Source organism: Camelina sativa, chromosome 3 (assembly GCF_000633955.1).
Source record: "Camelina sativa cultivar DH55 chromosome 3, Cs, whole genome shotgun sequence".
Lineage (NCBI taxonomy): Eukaryota > Viridiplantae > Streptophyta > Magnoliopsida > Brassicales > Brassicaceae > Camelina > Camelina sativa.
Genome location: NC_025687.1, coordinates 24,272,354 through 24,291,456, shown reverse-complemented (window position 1 = coordinate 24,291,456; position 19,103 = coordinate 24,272,354). Strand labels below are relative to the sequence as shown.

The 19,103-nt window shown below is 35.8% G+C and overlaps 3 protein-coding genes across 6 annotated transcripts in view; 1 reads left to right on the top strand and 2 right to left on the bottom strand.

The window, feature by feature from the left end:
* On the bottom strand, positions 7,261-10,452 carry LOC104777945 (putative disease resistance protein At1g50180). Of its 3 annotated transcripts, XM_019243910.1 has the most exons (4): positions 9,454-10,452; positions 9,230-9,388; positions 7,698-9,149; positions 7,464-7,629 (listed from the first exon to the last, which is right to left on the bottom strand). In XM_019243910.1, exons 1-4 carry the CDS (start codon positions 10,334-10,336, stop codon positions 7,559-7,561), a joined length of 2,565 nt encoding a protein of 854 aa, XP_019099455.1. In that variant the 5' UTR covers positions 10,337-10,452; the 3' UTR covers positions 7,464-7,558. The 3 variants fall into 3 exon arrangements, with proteins under 3 accessions (XP_019099453.1, XP_010500572.1, XP_019099455.1); XM_019243908.1 differs by having other exon boundaries at positions 7,261-9,149; XM_010502270.2 differs by having other exon boundaries at positions 7,261-9,149; positions 9,230-9,376.
* Positions 10,864-12,958, bottom strand: LOC104777944 (sirohydrochlorin ferrochelatase, chloroplastic). Of its 2 annotated transcripts, none has more exons than XM_019243929.1 (6): positions 12,659-12,958; positions 12,313-12,551; positions 12,122-12,183; positions 11,609-11,719; positions 11,393-11,485; positions 10,864-11,186 (listed from the first exon to the last, which is right to left on the bottom strand). In XM_019243929.1, the coding sequence occupies exons 1-6, from the start codon at positions 12,712-12,714 to the stop codon at positions 11,076-11,078; spliced, it is 672 nt and encodes a 223-aa protein (XP_019099474.1). In that variant the 5' UTR covers positions 12,715-12,958; the 3' UTR covers positions 10,864-11,075. The 2 variants fall into 2 exon arrangements, with proteins under 2 accessions (XP_019099474.1, XP_010500571.1); XM_010502269.2 differs by having other exon boundaries at positions 12,313-12,560; positions 12,659-12,948.
* LOC104779269 overlaps positions 15,213-19,103 on the top strand; it is a gene marked incomplete in the record, with an annotated part of 11,492 nt that continues 7,601 nt past the window's right edge. Inside the window, 9 exon segments of the mRNA XM_019240854.1 lie at positions 15,213-15,337; positions 15,468-16,003; positions 16,084-16,208; positions 16,303-16,397; positions 16,491-16,715; positions 17,010-17,097; positions 17,319-17,370; positions 17,755-17,820; positions 18,786-18,937. Coding sequence (XP_019096399.1) covers positions 15,498-16,003; positions 16,084-16,208; positions 16,303-16,397; positions 16,491-16,715; positions 17,010-17,097; positions 17,319-17,370; positions 17,755-17,820; positions 18,786-18,937 — 1,309 coding nt within the window.

Here is a 19,103-nt window from a genome sequence, read left to right as displayed (position 1 = left end):
CGAAACACTTGTGCTTAACTTGGAAAAAAGCTAATTTGGTCTTACTCATATTTATGCCCATTGCCCTCATTCGACCGGGATTATCTGGTCCTAACAGTTGGCTAAGTGTTATTAAAAACATTATAATCTAACAGTATGATGTCTATCACTCTGCCGTAGTAGGATACCAAATCAACCACTTGTGAAGTGTCTTTCGCACTAGCCCTACAGACTGACGTCGCCTCATAAAAAACCCCACTATTCTGATTTTTCCTATCAACTGATCTTGTATGAAACCGTTGACCATTCACTATGTAACCCGTATATGACCGTGCAGTGCAACGTGGACCATAAGCCAACCATATTAGAACTTCTCCATGGCTGTCTGAATCAAGTGGTATCTACAACAAATACGATGACAAAATAAAAAGTCAGACTTGATGAAATAGTAGAATTGATGAAACTTGCCTGTAGTTTTAACCAAGATGCAAAATTCTCAGTGTGCGTAGCCCATAAAACTGATGCATCACGTCGGCATCTTCCATTTGTGTCTTGTAGATGCTGAAGATGCTCACTTGTACAAAATTAATAATAATAAGTTTCATAAGAGATTGTAAATGTAATTGTAAATGATAAGAGGAAAAAAAAATATGTTTACTCGATATAAGGTTTAACCACAACCATATTTTGGATGACAGCAAGATGAGTTATTTTCTTATCCATTTCTGAAAGAGTTATGGAAGTTCCAGCGGATATAGGACGACCCTCTAGAATATAACTATTATCATAGTCAGTGTTTCTATCTAGCTTTTCCTATACGTTTGTAGACTTCTTTAAGAATTCACTACAAAACTGAATGCATTCTTCGGCTAGATAACACTCAGTAATACACCCCTTCGGTCTCGCAGGATTTCTCACAAAGTCTTTGAGAACTTTCATGTACCTGTGAAATGTTTGAAGACTTATAGGTTAGAAATGAACAAAATGAACATATTAATAGTAACAAAAAAAGAGACAATTTATACCTCTCAAAAGGGTACATCCATCTAAAATGGACTGGTCCACCTAGCTGAGCTTCCCTTCCTAGATGAACTGTCAAGTGCACCATGATATCGAAGAAACTTGGCGGAAAAAATCTTTCAAACATGCATATCGTTTCAACAACCTCAACTTCCATTACCAAAATCTGCTCTCTATCAATTACTCGCTGACACAAGCGGTTGTAGAATGCACATAAGCGTACAATTGCTAGCCTAGGACCTTTTGGCAACAAACCTTTAAGTGCAATCGGAAGGAGTTGCTGCATTAACACGTGATAGTCATGTGATTTCAGACCTGTTCCTTTGCAGTCGTCTAACGATACGCCTCTCGCTATGTTTGAACAGTAGCCATCTGGTCCTTTGAAATCAACAAGACGACTACATAATATTTTTTTCTCTTTCTTCGATAAAGTCCAAGGAGCTGCAGGTAGATATGTTCTTTTCCCTTGAGTCCTAGGGTGAAAATCCTTCCAAATACCAAGATACTCCAAATCTTTACGGGCATTTAGACCATCCTTTGATTTCCCACAATGTAACAAAGTAGAGAGAATACTTGCAGCCACATTCCTTTCTACATGCATAACATCTAAGTTATGCCTCACAGGAAGATCCTAAGAAATAAACAGAACAAATACAATAAATAACTATAAGGTTACACAAAGTGTAATGGAAAATAACTATAAAATTTGAAAATAAAATTATACCTCCCAATACGGTAACTTGAAAAATATAGACCTTTTCTTCCATCTTGATAACTCTCCCTCATCTACATTTACATCATTTTCTTCATCCTCTTCTGACTCACTAGATAACTCCTCTTTATCAGACTCCATACTAGTACACTCAGTCTTTTTCCTCTTGCGCGCAGGTCGTTTCCAATTTCCAAAGTCATTTTTGAAATTTTTCAGGTTTTGAGAAATTTCTTGCCCAGACAATATCCTTCCTTTTCTCCCCTGTTCAGTTTTCCATCAAACCATGACTTCTTTAATCTGAAACTATGCTTTGGTGGCAGTCTCTTTCGATGGCACATATAGACATGTTTTCGGCAGAACTTCAACCACAAACTGTCTGTATTTTTTCCACATAATGGACAGGCCATCTGACCCTTTACTTTGCAGCCTGCAAGATTCCCATAAGCCGGAAAGTCACTAATCGTCCAAAGCAACATTGCCTTCAGATCAAAAGTAGATTTACTGAATGCATCATATGTTGTCTCTCCATTGTTCCAGAGATGGTTAAGATCCTCTATGAGCGGCTCTAAGTATACATCAATGCTATTACCAGGCTGTTGTGGTCCAGGTATCAACAATGTAAGCATGATATTCTCCTTCTCCATGCATAAGTCAGGTGGCAAATTGTAGTTTACTAGCAAAACTGGCCAGCAACTGTAATTGTTGTTCTTCATATTGAATGGATTAAATCTATCTGTGGAAAGACCAAGCCGCACATTCCTTTCTTCAGATGCAAAGGAAGGATATTTGCCATTCATCTGATCCCATGTTACTGAATCCACAGGGTGGCGGAGTTTACCATCGTTGCTCTTGTTAGTTTGATGCCACCTTAAATCCTTAGCCATCTCTTCAGACCTATACATTCTCTTCAGCCGTGGGATTATGGGAAAGTAGCGTAACACTTTCTGTGGAACACCTTTCTTTACTTCACCAGTAACCATGTTCGTCTTCCATCTAGAAGCCTTGCATTTAGGACAATTATCGAGCTTCTTGTACTTCTTTCTGAATAAGCAGCAGTCATTAACACATGCATGAATCTTCTGGTAGCCCATATCAAATGACTTAAGAAATTTCTTCACCTCATACAGTGATGTGTGTAGCACATTGTCCTCTAGTAACATTTCCGGCAATGTCTCCAGAAGATCATTGAAACTCTTGTCAGACCAGCCATTTTGTGTCTTAAGTCTGAATAGGGACACAATTGCCGAGAGTTTACTATGATTCACACAACTTGGATATAAGGGTGTTACAGCATCTGCAAGCTTGGCAAGAAACTCATCTTCTTTCTTGTCCTCACACTCTGCAATCTCACCGAGTTCAGAATTTCTAACAAAGTCATCATCCATGAACTCAACAGCTTGATATAACCCATATATCTCATCATTCAACTGACTGACCTTATTGTCACCTTCAACCCCAGACTTTAACTCTCCATGATGATACCAATCTGACCGCCACTTATAAGCCTCATCCATACCCCTTGTAACAAGATGGTCAACTACAACACTGGCTGAGTGACGATCAATGTTACGACAGTCCATGCAAGGACATATAATCATATCAACATCTCCCAAATCAGCAGCCACAACTCGTAAAAAATTTGAAGCCCCTCTCTCGTAAGCTGGATCAGCTCTTCATTGCATAATTGAAGAGAAAAAAAAGGTAAACTCTCTAAACCCTTACTTAAGCTAGCCTAACCTGTATAATTTATGCAATGATATACCTGCAAAGATGCACCCAATCCTTGTCCACCATTATAAGATCTAACCTTACTACATAAACAACATATACGATTTATTGACAGAATCTTAGACATGAATCACAATCACAAACACATATATCGCATATATTAAATCAATAGCAATCACAAACACAAAACAGTATTTAGAGAACTATATCGGATATATTAAATCAATAGCAATCAGAAACAGAAAACAGTATTTAGAAACAACCAAACAGAGAAAAAAAAAAAAAAAAATATACACTTAGCAAGATTGTTCGATACACATAAGAGACAGAAAGAAAGAAGCTACTAACTTGTCCTGTAAATGGAGATAAATAAAAGCTTGTTCAGTTCCAAGATGTACACTTAGCAACACTTGCAAAACATAATTAGAGAAAGAGTATAAGTTTCAATTGGATACTTAAACAAAATCGAAGAGACTAATTGGATACATAACTAATCGGATACTAATGAGCTCTAATAAAATTAAACAAATCTATTGCATGTCGAAAAATAACTGTGTATTGTTCCAATTTCATAATTGTGAATCAATTTCATAACAAATCGGGTACTAAAATGCTCTGAATCAATTGAAAAAATCTATTGAATGTCCAAAAATCAAAACTTATATAAAACAATCATATGAGGAAGCAAACAACCTTCGAGTGGAGCTCAAATCCAGAACTTAACTCCGGCGGTACTTCAGAGGGCAGTGACGGCGACGGCGAATTGGTGTGTGTAAGAGATTTACGGGTAACTGGGTGAAGTGCAGGAGAGAGACTTGAACAAACCAACCTTCAACTGAGATTAAGTCTGGCGGTGCTTCAGAGGGCGGCGACGGGGAGTTTAATAACGGAATTGCCTCTCGAGATTTTAGGGTTTCAGCAAACAAAAGAGAAAAGGGGTGAAGTGAAGGAGAAAGAGTGCGATAAAGTGTTTAGTATTTTTATTTTTTGGTAAAATTTGCTAAGTGTTTGGCGGAATAAGTGATTTTTGTTCCCGCTTCTTAAAAAAAATATTATAGCGTTTATACAATGATATCATATGGTAACCAAATTATAAACTTAACTTCGATAGCAGCTTTGAAAATCGTGCTATTACGAGGTGCTATCAATGTATATATTTTTTGTAGTGTAAAGATGATTTTTTTAGGATAAACAAACAATTAGAACCCATATCAAGTTTATGGCGACGACGAGTGCGACTTTGAGTTTTTAACCTAATCTCTTGATGATCGATAGTCTTGGGTGCTGGTTTTGGTTTCTTATGGGTTCTCGTGGATGGGTTTTGGTATCCAGATTCGTTTCCCCAGATTGCATTTGATTGTGATTGATTTTGGGTCATGTGTTTACGATCAGGGGATTTTGCGGATATCTGTTTGTCATGGTTTTTTGCGGTTTTTTATGGATTCTTTTACGAATCTGGTTGTGTGGAACACCTCCGGTCCCACAGATATCACTTGGGGGTCGTAGTGGCTTTGTGAGGGATAGGTATCAGACAAGTTCCTTATGTTTTGTAGATGGCTCTTGGAAAACGACAAATCCATATGCAGGCCAAGGTTGGTTTTGCTCTCCTCCTATGGGGGGGGGGGGGGGNNGGGGGGGGGGGGGGATCCCACTATGGGAGCTGCCAATCTTCGTCGTAGTCTTTCCCTGCTTCATGCAGAGGTCGAAGCCCTTGTTTGGGCGATGCGTTGTATGATTGGGGCGGATAATCAGGATGTTGTTTTTCTTACAGACTGCTCCGATTTAGTGAAGATGGTGGCTTCACCTTCAGAGTGGCCAGCGTTCGCGACTTATTTGGAGGACATTCAGGAAGATAAAGAAGAATTTACATCCTTCTCGTTGATTCTCATTCCTCGTTCGCAGAATGGTAAAGCAGATAATTTGGCACGACGAGTTCGTTCCGAAGCGCACCTTATTACCTATGTAAATGATGTTCCATCGCATTGGCTTTAAGCCAATCTTGTTTGTTGTTGTCAAAAAAAAATAAGATGATTTTTTAGCTTCATTCCCTCATTGGGCTTTGATCGAAATTTAGTATTTTTGAATCTGCATCTATAATTGTTTTTTACAGCCACCAAAATTTTCTTATACATATGTAATTAAAAATTAAAAAATAATCAGAAGACAAAGAAGAAAGGAAGAAATACATAAAAAAAACATTTGAACAAAATAAGATAAATCTAACAAAATATATAATACACTCTTATCATGAGTTATGAACCCATACAAGAACATAAACAAAACAAAAAAAAATATATTTAGAATTTGAGATATAGTTGATGATGATGTGAGAATGGTTATTTATAGGATTTCAAAGGATGGAAGTTACATTTCTAAAATAATTTATTACATATATGTAATTGAAAATTAAATAATAAGAAGACAAAGAAGGAAGGAAGAAATACATTAAAAATGAACAAAATATAAGATAAATCTAATAAAAAATATAATCGCACTCTTACCATGAGTTTTGAACCCATGCAAGAACATAAACAAAACAAAGAAAATATTTAGAATTTGAGATATGATGGATGATGATGTGAGAATGGTTATTTATAAGATTTCAAGGGATGAAAGTTACATTTCTAAAATAATTTAATTAGAGGAGTTACATTTATAATTTATAGTGTGTTTGAATGAAAATGAATGGAAAATAGTCAATTCATATTTATGTAATTTCAGTTACAATTTAGTAGGAAAGTGTGGATTTAAAGTATAGATTAATGTACATTATTATATTTTTACTTAATTAAAAATAAATATTATTTTTTAGAAATTTAACGCTATATGGACCAAGGAGAGAGTGAATAATTGTTTTTTACAGCCACCAAAAATTTATAATACATATGTAATTGAAAATTAAAAATATAGAAGACAAATAAAGAAGGAAAAAATACCTAAAAACAAAGAAATAAATTTGAACAAAATATAAGAGAAATATAAAAAAAAGTATATAATCACACTCTTACCACGAGTTTTGAACCATGCAAGAACATAAACAAAACAAATAATATTTAGAATATGAGATATGGTAGATGATGATGTGAGAATGGTTATTTATAAGATTTCAAGGGAGGGAAGTTACATTTCTAAAATAATTTATTATATATATGTAATTGAAAATTAAAAATAATAAGAATACAAAGAAGGAAGGAAGAAATACATAAAAACAAAGAAATAAAATTGTACAAATTATATAATCACATTCTTACTATAAGTTTTGAACCCATGCAAGAACATAAACAAAACAAAGAAAATATTTAGAATTTGAGATATGGTGGAGGATAATGTGAGAATGGTTATTTATATGATTTCAAGGGATGAAAGATACATTTCTAAAATAATTTAATTAGAGGAGTTACAGTTATAATTTACAGTGTGTTTGAATGAAAATGAATGGTCAAATAAAATAGTCAATTCATAATTTATGTAATTTCAGCTACAATATAGTAGTAAAATATGGATTTAAAGTATAGATTAATGTACATTATTACATTTTTATTTAATTTAAAATAATTATTAATTTGAAAAAACTTAAATGCTAAATGGACCAATAAGGAGAGAGTGAAACCTTACTTTTATATATATGATTGCAAAATTTTCAGATTCTAACCCGATAACCTATTATAAACGAAACGGATATTTCTGACCCAAATCCAATTTGTTGATTTCGGGTAATTTTCCAATTTTGGCCTGACCTGAATTTATTTTGTACTCTCTTTTACTAGTATAGAGATTATTTTTCCTTAATTTGTTTTGGATTGTTGCGCATTTCTAATAACTGTGATATGTACTCGTAGATGAGAAACGATATCCTAAAATGTTTGGATTACATCATGAAAAATCAAGCTTTGTCTATTCAACGTGAAAGGGTGATTCTTTAACAAGATCATACTCTTGTAACACCCAAATCCTTAAAGGTCACAATACTCAAAAACAACAGAAGGCACATGTTGAACCTTGTAGAAATCTTCACCACCAGAGATCAGCTTGTCCTTAAATGCCTTTGTCATGTTACCAATCTCCACTTCTTGTAGATTCTTCAGGAATCTCGTTCCTTCAGGAACTGAATTCAGTTTCTTACAGCACTTTAACTCTATGGAGACAAGACGCATCATGGCACCGTCTTCTACAGTCCACTCCTCTAGATTCTGAAGTTGTGACAATGTCAAAGAATGCAGGTGAGGAAAACCATTTTTAGAACAACAAAGTTTATTACCCACAAATGATCCTTCAAACAATTGGAGAATCTTCAAGTTTGGAAGCCTCTCAAGAACCTGAAACGGGTCATCCACTAGTCCGCATTGCCACAAACGTAAAGCACCAACATCAGGCGAAAAAGTCTGATTTTCTGGGAGCTTCTCTAGTCTAAGAAACAGTTCCAGCTCAGAGAGATTAGTAAATGCAGAAACCAACTGTGTAACATCTACTGGTGGAAGCAAAGGTTCGCATGGAACGTTAATTGTCAAGCCGCGGAGACGTTTCAAGACTGTACTTAGAGAAGATACCGCCTCGAAGTTTGTATCCTGCGAAGAAAGATTGATCGACAATCTTCTAAGACTTGTCATTGCTAGAAGATCCCTTGGATCGCATTGTCCAACAGGGAAATCCCAGAGTTGCTGCAGGTTTCTTAGAGTACTCAAGTCCAGCTTTGTTTTTGGATCAACATCTGAAGGCATACACAGATGTCTCAGCCGCTGCAGCTTCCATATCACGTTTGGAATGAGCAATTTCCCCTTAACGAACAAATCTAGAGTAATCATTAACTTTAAGTTTCCAATAGATGATGTGAGTTCCTTCACGTTAGTCAATCTCAGGCTCAAGTTTCTCAAATGGATGAGATCTCCTACGTCGTCTGGTAACTTCCCTCCCTCGATTTGAGCTCCCTCGAGATCAAGAACTCTAAGAAGTTTCATCTTTTTGAAGGAAACCTTACCCAGAAGTGCCCATGAATGTCCTTGTTTCTTCATAATATACACAAGAGACCTAAACCGAGGATTTATGTAGTTCACCTGAGAAAGTCTCTTGATCCGGTGTTCCTCTGCACCACCGTGTAACTGCACAACAATTCTACGAGATGTATTGGTTGAAAGAGATGGGAAACCCTCAGCTTCATCTGGATCCCTTGAATCAATAACTTGCACAAAGCTTTCTTGCTCTGATTTATTTAAACAAACCTCCCTCATGAGGTCATGCATACGACATGTCATGACTTCCGAAGTTACAATGTCCCTCCTCCCAACCATAACCATGCTTCTCCTTACTAATTCTTCGAGATAATCTTGCCCAATATCTTCTACTGTCGTGCCAGCCTCTGTGTGTTTTACAGGCATAACCATTCCCTCTGCAATCCAATAACTAACCAATGATCCCACATGAACCTCATAGTTTTCAGGATAATGAGCAAAGTAGAGGAAACATTGCTTTAAATGGGGAGGCAAGTACTCATAACTCAAGCACAAAACATCTGCAACCATCATGCTCTTACTTCCACTGCTACTACCTCCATTTGAAACATATGATTTGATGTTCTCGTGTACTCTTTGCCACTCGTTCCATGTACTTTTCGTTGCCAGAAGTCCCCCTAGAACTGTTATTGCTAGAGGTAAACCTCCACACTTTACGACCATCTGCTTCCCAATAGCCTCTAGCTTCGTGATCAATATTGGTTCTGCAAATAATGTGAATAGAGGTGTGAAGTATTATAACATATATGCTACGGAAAGATTAGATTTAGAGCCAAATGATTACCTATATTTCCTCTCCCAGATAATGAAATTTTCTCCAATAGCTCCCAGCTCTCTTCATAATTTAGCAATTGTGGCTCATGAAGCGCACCCCTCGGATCAGCATGTAAAGCAACTTCCTTGTTTCGAGTGGAGAGTATTATTTCGCTTCCTACAGTAAATACTACTAGCATATAAAAATGACAAGGATTACAAAACTTGAGTTGTATTTGAACATTACTAATTTACCTGTTTCATGTGGAAAGACGTGTTTCAGACAATCCCAAGCATCTTTACCCCATATATCATCAAGCACAATGAGGCATTTATTCCTTTTCAAGAACCGATGCAACTCCTCTCCAAGCTGTTCATCCCTCAAGTTGAGTATCCGCTGATTCTCATCCTTGTAGCTGAGATTCAGAAAAATCTCTTGCCAAACATGTCTCCGTCTACAGTCTTGAGAAACATATACCCAAGCAAACCTATCGAAATGACGCCTCACTTTGTGGTGATGAAAAATCTGTTTGGCCAAAGTCGTTTTCCCCAAACCACCCATTCCACATATAGACGTGACTCTTAGTTTCTCACTTCCGGAAACTAAATCGTTCACTAACTTCTCAAGACTCTGCTCTATCCCGACAAGATTATACTCAACAACATATGGAAACGACTGCCTCTGTTGTCTTTGACTATCAGACAAACTCAAACCTTCTCTGCCAATAGCTTCTTTTATACCGTAATTTAGCATGCTTGTTGTTATCTTAGAAAGCCTGGAGGTGATCTCTCTAATCTCTGAGCCAACACTATGAAGTGAAACCGCCTCGTTCAATATGCACGCAAGCCTCCTAAGCACCCTTGTTATCCCTTTTTGTTTCCTTGATTCTGCTTTGAGGAAAAACGCCTCGAGGATATCCTCTGCATCATAAGAAGCTTCTCTAATGCCTGCAACCCAGTTACGCACTCTCTCGCTTTTGTGCTGCTTTTCATCTGCATCTTTCAAAAAGCACTTCAAACGCTTCAATTCATCTTGCAGCTGCTTCACTTGGTCACCTATACCGAACAAGAACAACGGTTCTTCCAAGAGCAACTCTCCTAGCTTCTGCACTGTAACAGAAACAACAGCTTCTGCCATTTCGTGTTCCAGTGATTCTCCCAAATCTCTACATCCTACACTAGAAATTATTCAACTACGCACTAACTTCGTGACACAAGACTCCAAGTCAACTCAATCATAACATTCGTTGTCTCTTTCTGAACTATTCAACTGAGCATCATGTGAACAAACTTATATGGTACATATACCAAACGACTTCTTGAAATGTTCTTTTGTGCGGGTCCATGAACCGCCACATCCACATACATTCATCCTTCAGAATTAAGTGGGAGACTTTAAAAGTCTTCGCTATCTCATATAACCATACGTTTCATTTTCCTTCTCACCTTTAACTGCAGAAGCTACAATAAGGATTCTCTGCCTTGTGATTAAATAAAAGAGCTTACTCATAATTAAACAAGTGCAATATGCACGAAACCTAATAAGATAGAAAGGAGGCCAGAAAAGGCATCGAGAGAATCTTATATTTTTATAACCATGAAACATCGCTTACATGCAATACATCAAATTTCGACTACGCAGTTTGTTGACAGGAAACAGAGAGAGAGACAACGTTTAACAGACAACTCTTATTATATTGTCGTAGTACTTTCAAATTAATGTGCAATAAGAAGAACAGACCATAAATCTCGAAATTGGTGTACATAGGACGTGTACTAAATGATGACTATGAACAATACAATATGCCTCCCTTTTTTATCCGCATCTGAAAGAACTAATTAAGAACAGATATACAAAAACGTTCTTACATGTACACCTAAGAACTATTGTAGAGCTTGCACTTGTTTGTTCCAGCACAAACCAAACACTCGTCAGCATCACCTTCAACATGGCTCAAGCAATGTTGGATTCTGTCGTTCACAACGTCCTGCAGAAAGAAATATTAGCAGATTACTGAAAATAGAGAGCCAAAAGAAGTAAAGATCTCTTGTGAAAAGATTAAACATCAGAAGATCGACTATAGGAAGTTCAAACGGAAAAAGGTGTCATTCACTAATGCATGAGGGTTCTCACATCCCTTAGGCTTAAAGTGCTCGCTCGTTTTGGGAAACAAAAGTATGCTTTATTTCTTACCATGAGGAGATTATGAAGGCCGAGAGGTGCAGTTATAAGGTATGAGATGCCAGAGAACTCCTTTGCAGCATCAGCCGTCAACGAGGGAATGTCCTAATTATATAAAGGTCATAGTCTCACTAGGCCAGTAATGTAAATCCTCCAATAATCTCAGAGATAAAAAAAATAAAAAATGCTTCAAAAAAAACAGAAAAATGGAGATGCACAAAGCCATACCTTATGCCAATGTCTTCCAGGAAAAAGAAAAAATGGGCTCACAACCACACGTTTTGCCCCTTTTTGTACACACAAACTGAATGCATCTTTTATAGATGGCTCAGCCAGTTCCTGGTGTAATGTGTGAACATCAGAAAACAGCAACCAGAATTGGAAAGTGAGAAGCAATCAAATGCCACTTTCATCTAAGTCCTCGATTCAAACATATTAAGCTAAAAATAATAATAGGATTAGCAAGAGACTGAAATCAGATTTTATCAAACTCACGGGTATGGTTCACGCAAGTGAATACAGTCAAGTAAACTATTGGAAATGAAGGAATTTACTTGCGGTTCCAGTTCCATTGAAAAATTCCAGGTCTTACTGCGTTTTAAAAGGTACTTATGGCATGAAATGGGAGCAAAACGGAGCCAAATTATAAGACCAAAGCTAGTCCTCTTCCATTATTCACAATCTTGGGACAGAAAAAGAAACCTAACAGTGAGTAAGGTGAGAGCTAAAGGAAGAAATTACCATATGAGCAGGCTCCACAATAGGGTATCCAGTTTTGTCTTTAAACATTTTCACAAACTCCTCTGAAACATAGAAAACAACCACACAATTACATAAACTCATACAAGCAAAAAAAGGAAGTATATATAACAAAAGTGAAAACAACGAAGAAGATGAAGAAGAGGAGAAAGGAACAGAAACAAAAGTCTAACCAAGCATAAGATTTGATTCTCGGCGACGAGAACCGTGATCGACTATTATAATCCCATCAGCATCACCGATTCCATTTCTGAGCGACCCTTCGTTCTCGAAGCTCCCAAAACATGGTGATCCTCTTCTTCTCCTTCCTCGTTGGGATCGAAATTTCTCGACTTTTAAGGACACTGGCAAAGCCCATGACCGATTCGTTCGTGTGATTTGACAAGATGAAGATGAGACACGATTATCCGCTCTGAGATTGCTACGAAAACAAATCGAAGAAATAAATCACTAAGAAGAAAGCAAAACAAACAGCAGAAAACTATATAAGGGTATGTATAGAGGAAAGTGATAAAGAACCTTTGGGAGGCGAGGCCGTAAGAGAGGTTTACAAAGAACTGCGACTGAGTCGTCATCTTCGCCGTGTTGGACTGTTTTGCTGCTGTTAAACTGATTTAATTTGTCGGAACGACTCGATGACGGAATCGGGAAAGTGAAAAGAAATGATTCGTTAATTCCTTACCGAACCGGTCGGTCGGACCGGTCAACCCGGGACCCGACTATTATTTCAGTCCGGATTTATTACCAAAGGTTTTCAAAACATACAAAACCCACCCCCTCTTTTTACAATTTACATGATGGAGAGAACATAATGATTAGTCATTAGTGTGACCTCTTCATTATCATCTAGCTGTTCAGGACAATTATCCAGCATACAGTATAGATTATAGAGTGCTAAAGTTTGGACTACAAGTAGAGATTTCTATCAAAATAATTATCATCTTAAATCTAAATAGAGAAAAAAAAAACTATGAAAATTCATGAAAAAGACTTCCGATCATGATTCAGTGGGAATAAAACAACAGTTTCCTAACTATATAGTGTTCTATCAACATCATGTGTGTGTCTAATTAAGTATACTTCTACACCATTATTTATCAAGAAATATCTTATACCATCTCTAATGTTACTCTATATCTTACTACAAATTCTATAGTTGGAATAAAATCATTTCCTATAGTACTCTATATTCTACTACAAAAATAGAGAAAAGAACAATGTTACTCCGAGAGTGTAACTTTTTTATTTACAAAAAAATCCCTCAATTATCATTCTTACCATTTTATACCTAAATAAAATTATTTAATAACAATTTACACATATAATTTTATATCAAAAACAAATATATTAAATTAATTTAAATACAACAATAACAAATATTTTAACTTAGAAAAAAGAATGACATAGCAAACAATAAATATAAAATACATAACTAGTGCCATAAATTATAATAAAAACAGAAAACTCAAATTGTTAACAAAAATAAACTTTAAACATCATGAACTAGTGATCAATAATCCGGTTTGAAATAGCAGATGATGAAAATACTCGATTTCAAGAATTTCTTGTTCGGTCCATCATTTGTGGAAAAAGTACACTAATGAGTAGCATTTAGGAGTTTCATCTACAAGTGTTAGCCTTTTACAAGTATATGAAGAGGGGACTTAACATATTTCATTTGTTGCTAGTAAGGCTTCCATTTGGAAAGCATGATCACTTCCACTTCCTTATTGAAATTGTGTTCAATTTCCTTTATTTGGTCCATAGTTGTATTTAAATAGTTTCATTGATAATGTAATATTTTTATGATTAATATAATTGATTTAATGTTAAAAAAACTCTCTTTAAAATAAATATAAACTACTCATTGTATTTATTTATTTATTTTATTGACTTTCAGAATTCTAACCAATTTTATAAAAAAATAAAGAAATATATAGAAAAAGAAAATAACGGTCCGCAGCCTGATCCCAAATTTCAATTTCTGTATACGGTATTATTTCTGATTAATTATAATCACGATTTCAAAGGGTCATAATTTCAAATTATAATCCCGATCTTGTCTGAAAAAAAAAGCTCTCTTCTTTAGGGTTTTTACGACGACGATGACTGAATCGAGGTATAGGTTGGAAAGACGAATTGATTACGTGTTTCTCAATAGAAGGAGTCACGCTGTTGGATCGTTTTGGTCTTTGTAGATTCAATACATTATTACCTTGCACATAATTGATGCATTTGTGAATACGTACTTCATCTTTTAAATTTAAAACATCAGATCTATATGGTAAACAATTACGAAAAAACATAATTATGATATTCATCTAATTTTACCATGATATGCATACAAGATGGTTTTGAGGAACAATGCCAATAGTTGCGAACAAACATTATACTAGAATAAGTGAATCTAAAGTTAGGGAGCTTAACCGTTTTGGTTATTTATAATTTTTAATCCATACAAAATTGCACTAAAAGCAACAAGTGAAATATGGTAAATTGACAAAATCATTTTTTATATAAAAACTAATTAATTCTACATAAATTTCTTATTAATAGCAAATTTGTTTTCTTATGTCTCCCAAAATAAAGAAAAAAAAATCAATCATTAAACTGTATACACTGCAAAATAAACAATCAGTTAAATTAAATAATTATATATTATACAAAACAATAATATTATTTTAAGTAGATACAAAATATTATTCTGATTCTACATTATAAAAACAGTAATATTTCATAATTTTTGTGTTTTATCCTGATTAAATATAATACTTTAAAAATAAGTGTATCACTGATTAAATAAAAAAAATACTAAAAATTAAAAAATATATAATTTTATTACTAAATTAAATACCGTTAAAATAAAAAAAACATTATAAATAAAATAAAATAATTGTCTCATGTACCACACACAGCTTAAATCCTAGTTCTATTCGTAAATGATGATTTTTCTATTGATTTTGATAGTTTTCATAGTCAATTACATTATTTGTTAGGCTACTTTAGAGTCGTAATTACATTTTAAATGGGCCCATTTGAAAGTGTAAACAACGCCACGTCACGAAACCAACCCCCAGAGTTAACCTACGAAGATCGGTCTCATCTTCTTCTTCCTCCGACTCTGATTATTTTAACATATTGAGATGGAATAAGCAAATCCAATTTTGTTCGATATCTGTGTTGAAGCTCAAGGCTAAGGTAACGAAACACTACAAGAGCTACCAATTTTTTCCTTCAATTAGTTTTTTTTCGATTCACTATGCCGCCGTGTATTCGTTTCCTCTTTCTGCATTGATTTTAAATGAAGGATTTTTTTTTTTTTGGGTAGCGATCTTGGAACTGAGGAAAGTAACTTGCGATGTATACAAGAATATTAAGGAGAAAGCAGAGATGGGGTTTTGTATTGCACCAAGACAAATGCTTAGCGAGGCCAGTGATTCGTGACCACCACACCTCTGATAGATCCACCACAAGTATACTAACCAATCATTTGACAAGAAACTATCATTCTCATTCTCCTGGTGCCATTGTTTCCTCTAGAGACTATTCTTGGAACAGCCAACTGCGTCGGTTTTGTTCTGAAGGTGATGGAAGGAATGCTAGTGAGGATAGCCGTTTCCCTTCGAGTAAAGAAAAGACAGGGAATGAGAAAAATGTGTTTGGTGCTGAGCCTTTTGATTCTCACGCTCAGCTTGGAGAACAAGACCAAATTGATTGGCTCAACAATGAGAAGCTTGCTAGTGAAAGCAAAAAGGAGTCACCTTTCCTTAATAAACGAGAACGATTGAAGAATGACTTCTTGCGGAGGATTCAACCTTGGGATACTATACAGCTCTCTTGGGAGTCTTTCCCTTACTACGTCCAGTAATAACCAAAGACTGTCTTTTCCTTGTGGGATTTATCGTGTCACTTTCCTTTTGCTAATATGTTCTGTTTTCATCCAGTGAACACACAAAAGATACTCTGGTGGAATGTGTGAGCTCACATATTAAACAAAAGCATATGGCGTCCAGGTATGGTGCTCGTTTAGGTTCTTCAAGTGGGAGAATATTGCTCCAGAGTGTTCCAGGTTTGTTTTTTTGGACTAGAGAATGCATTGCAGTGTTTATGATTTATATCAAACTATATAAGTGCTGAGGAAATAAGGTCCAATAATTATACAGGCACTGAGCTCTACCGGGAGAGGTTAGTACGCGCACTTGCCCGAGATACACAAGTTCCCCTGTTGGTTCTTGACAGCAGCGTTCTTGCACCTTACGTGAGATTCTGATGTTTATATTCTATGACATGCTGCTACCTTTCTTCTTTCTGTTTCATGATTGTTGGAGTGATATTTGTCAATTCTGATCAGGATTCTGCTGATGACTACAATGAAGAGTCTGAATCAGATGATGACATTGCAGAATCAGATCAGTGCACTTCAGAGTCAGAAGCTGAGGAAGAAACCGATGCAAACAATGATGAGACGAGTAGCAATGAAGCGAAGGTAGAAGGAACTGACGATGAAGAAAGATATTTGGAGATTTCTAAGGAAGTCCTCAAGAAACTTGGAGCTGACATAAAGGATATCGAGAAGGTATGATTTTCTTATGTGGCTTTATAGATCTACCATGATAATTGCATTCCCTTTCCTATGGACAATGTGATTTTTTTGTTACCTTGTCATATAATTTTTCCATTTTCTTATACTATTTATTTTCAATGGACTTTTTATCGGTAAACTACACATGCTTCGTAAAGGAGTCGCTATGCATGCCTTTTGGTGGCTGTTTCATTAATCTACATGATGACTGCTACATCATTCTTTTGTTTCTAATCAATAGAATTTGGAAATGCTGTACATGTCCTTATCTGCTCTACATTGTGGCAGAGAATGTCAGAACAACTATATGGCTCTAGTGAGGTGTCAGAAGCTGCAGTTGATCATTATGATAAAGCCAAGCGGCCTCTTAAGAAAGGTAGCCAACTCTTAACATCAAATGATGTCTGTTTAGCTGGTTGGATAGTATTGTATCGAGATGTTCTTTATAATGTATCCCATTTTCTCAATGGGCACGGCATGTTTGAATAGCTTTGTATCTAGTTATACTTTTCTTTGTGTTGTATTTCATTAATAGCCTTTAACTTTTTCCCTTTTCCTTTTCATTCCAAAATTTTTAATCTTTCCACGTTTTTGCAGGAGACCAAGTAAAGTATGTTGGGTCTCCTAAGAAGGACGAAGCAAAGCATAGGTAATTTACTGATTTACTTCTGTGTGGATCTGTTTTCCATTGGCGTTCCCTTTTCATTTTGGACGAAGCAAAGCAAAATTGGCGTTCCATTTTCATTTTCAGTTAATGGTGGCATCCCCGTTTCCTGTATTGATATTATTTTGTCCATGTGCATGGATATAATATATATTTGTATTGATCTATTTAGTTGTCTAAATACGCATTGGGTGTCTACAATTGGTTATGAACCCTTTCGTAGTCTAGAAGCAAGTCCACGATAGACCTAAATATTTGGAATAAGGCATCAAAGGCTTCATACTGCAATATCTAGGAGTTGAGAAATTTTCGAGAACCTAGAGTTATGATTTCATTCTTATCTTTTGTTGGCTTGTAAATGGATCACAGGGTCGTATTGGGGAGGATTTTTACATCCGATGGTCAAAAGAGTGCCTTTACCGTTATTCCTGGCAGGTGGGTTGGTAAGTCATCTAGCGTGGAAAATTGATTAATGTCTTGTTGTATTTTAGGTTTTATTTTTTTTCTTCCAAGGTTTTTTCCTTTTTCATATCGCTTCTACCTTAAGGGTTCGGAAACACCATTAGCTGTCCATAGGGGGAACTGGGTGCAGGAATTGCCTTCTTTTTCCTATTTGAGTTCATAGTCTTGTCTTTTAAAGTTTATCCTTCTTATCTCATAGTCTGGCTTTCCTTAGAATTTTAATATTTTCTTTTGTTGATTACCTTTTTCAATATGACCACGTGCTTTATTACTTTACCTGTTGAGTTGTGTAAGCTTGTGAAGGGTTGACAACTGGTAGTAGAACCTTTGCACTTTGAAAAAAGTTTGGGGATTATGAGGGACTTTGAAATATCATCTTGCAAATTCAGGCAATTAAATATCATCTACGTTACATGTCTGATATTATTTGAGGCTATGGCTCTTGGTCTGCCTAGTGGTGTTGATAGTAATTTTCTTATCAACTACCAGTTGATAATTATGATTGTTCCAAGTAAGTTAGATCTGCCTTTTCAAATCATCCGGGCTTTGGGTTTGAATAGTTCAGGCATAGCATTGGGTGTGATGTGAGGCAAACTTCTGTTACAACTCGTGCCTTCTGATGTATTCGTTAGTTCCTCTCTGTATCATATTTTTTTTTCTAGAAATGTTTCTTCCTAGATGTACAACACCATTCACAATTCTCCCAATCAACGTTATCATTTTGTTAATTGATGAATTAAATCTTGTTTAGTTGTGAATATCATCATCACATTCACATACCCTTCTTTCATGATATTTGTAATTCTAATGGCAGTATGCCATCTACGGTTTTTGTAATTTGACTAGCCTGAAAGTGGGGAATTCTATTCCGTGCACTCCTTTTGCAACATTTGTCGAACTCAGAATTGAGATTTTAACCAGATTGTATAAACTTTCAGGCCATTATCTAGTGGACAGCGTGGAGAGGTATATGAGGTGAGTGGGAACCGTGTTGCTGTCATATTTGATTGTGGTGATGATAAAACTACAGAGGGAAGTGAGAAAAAGCCAGCAGAGCAGCCCCAGATGTTACCTATCCACTGGGTTGATGGTATAATTGCTTCTTAATATTTCGATCGTTAATGTGTGATATTTGTGAATCTAGAGAATTGCTTGCTATATATAAAGAGGTTTGATTTAAACGTAGCTAAGCAAAATTTATTTTATTACGCAGTGAAAGACCTCAAGTACGATTTGGATATGCAGGCAGTAGATGG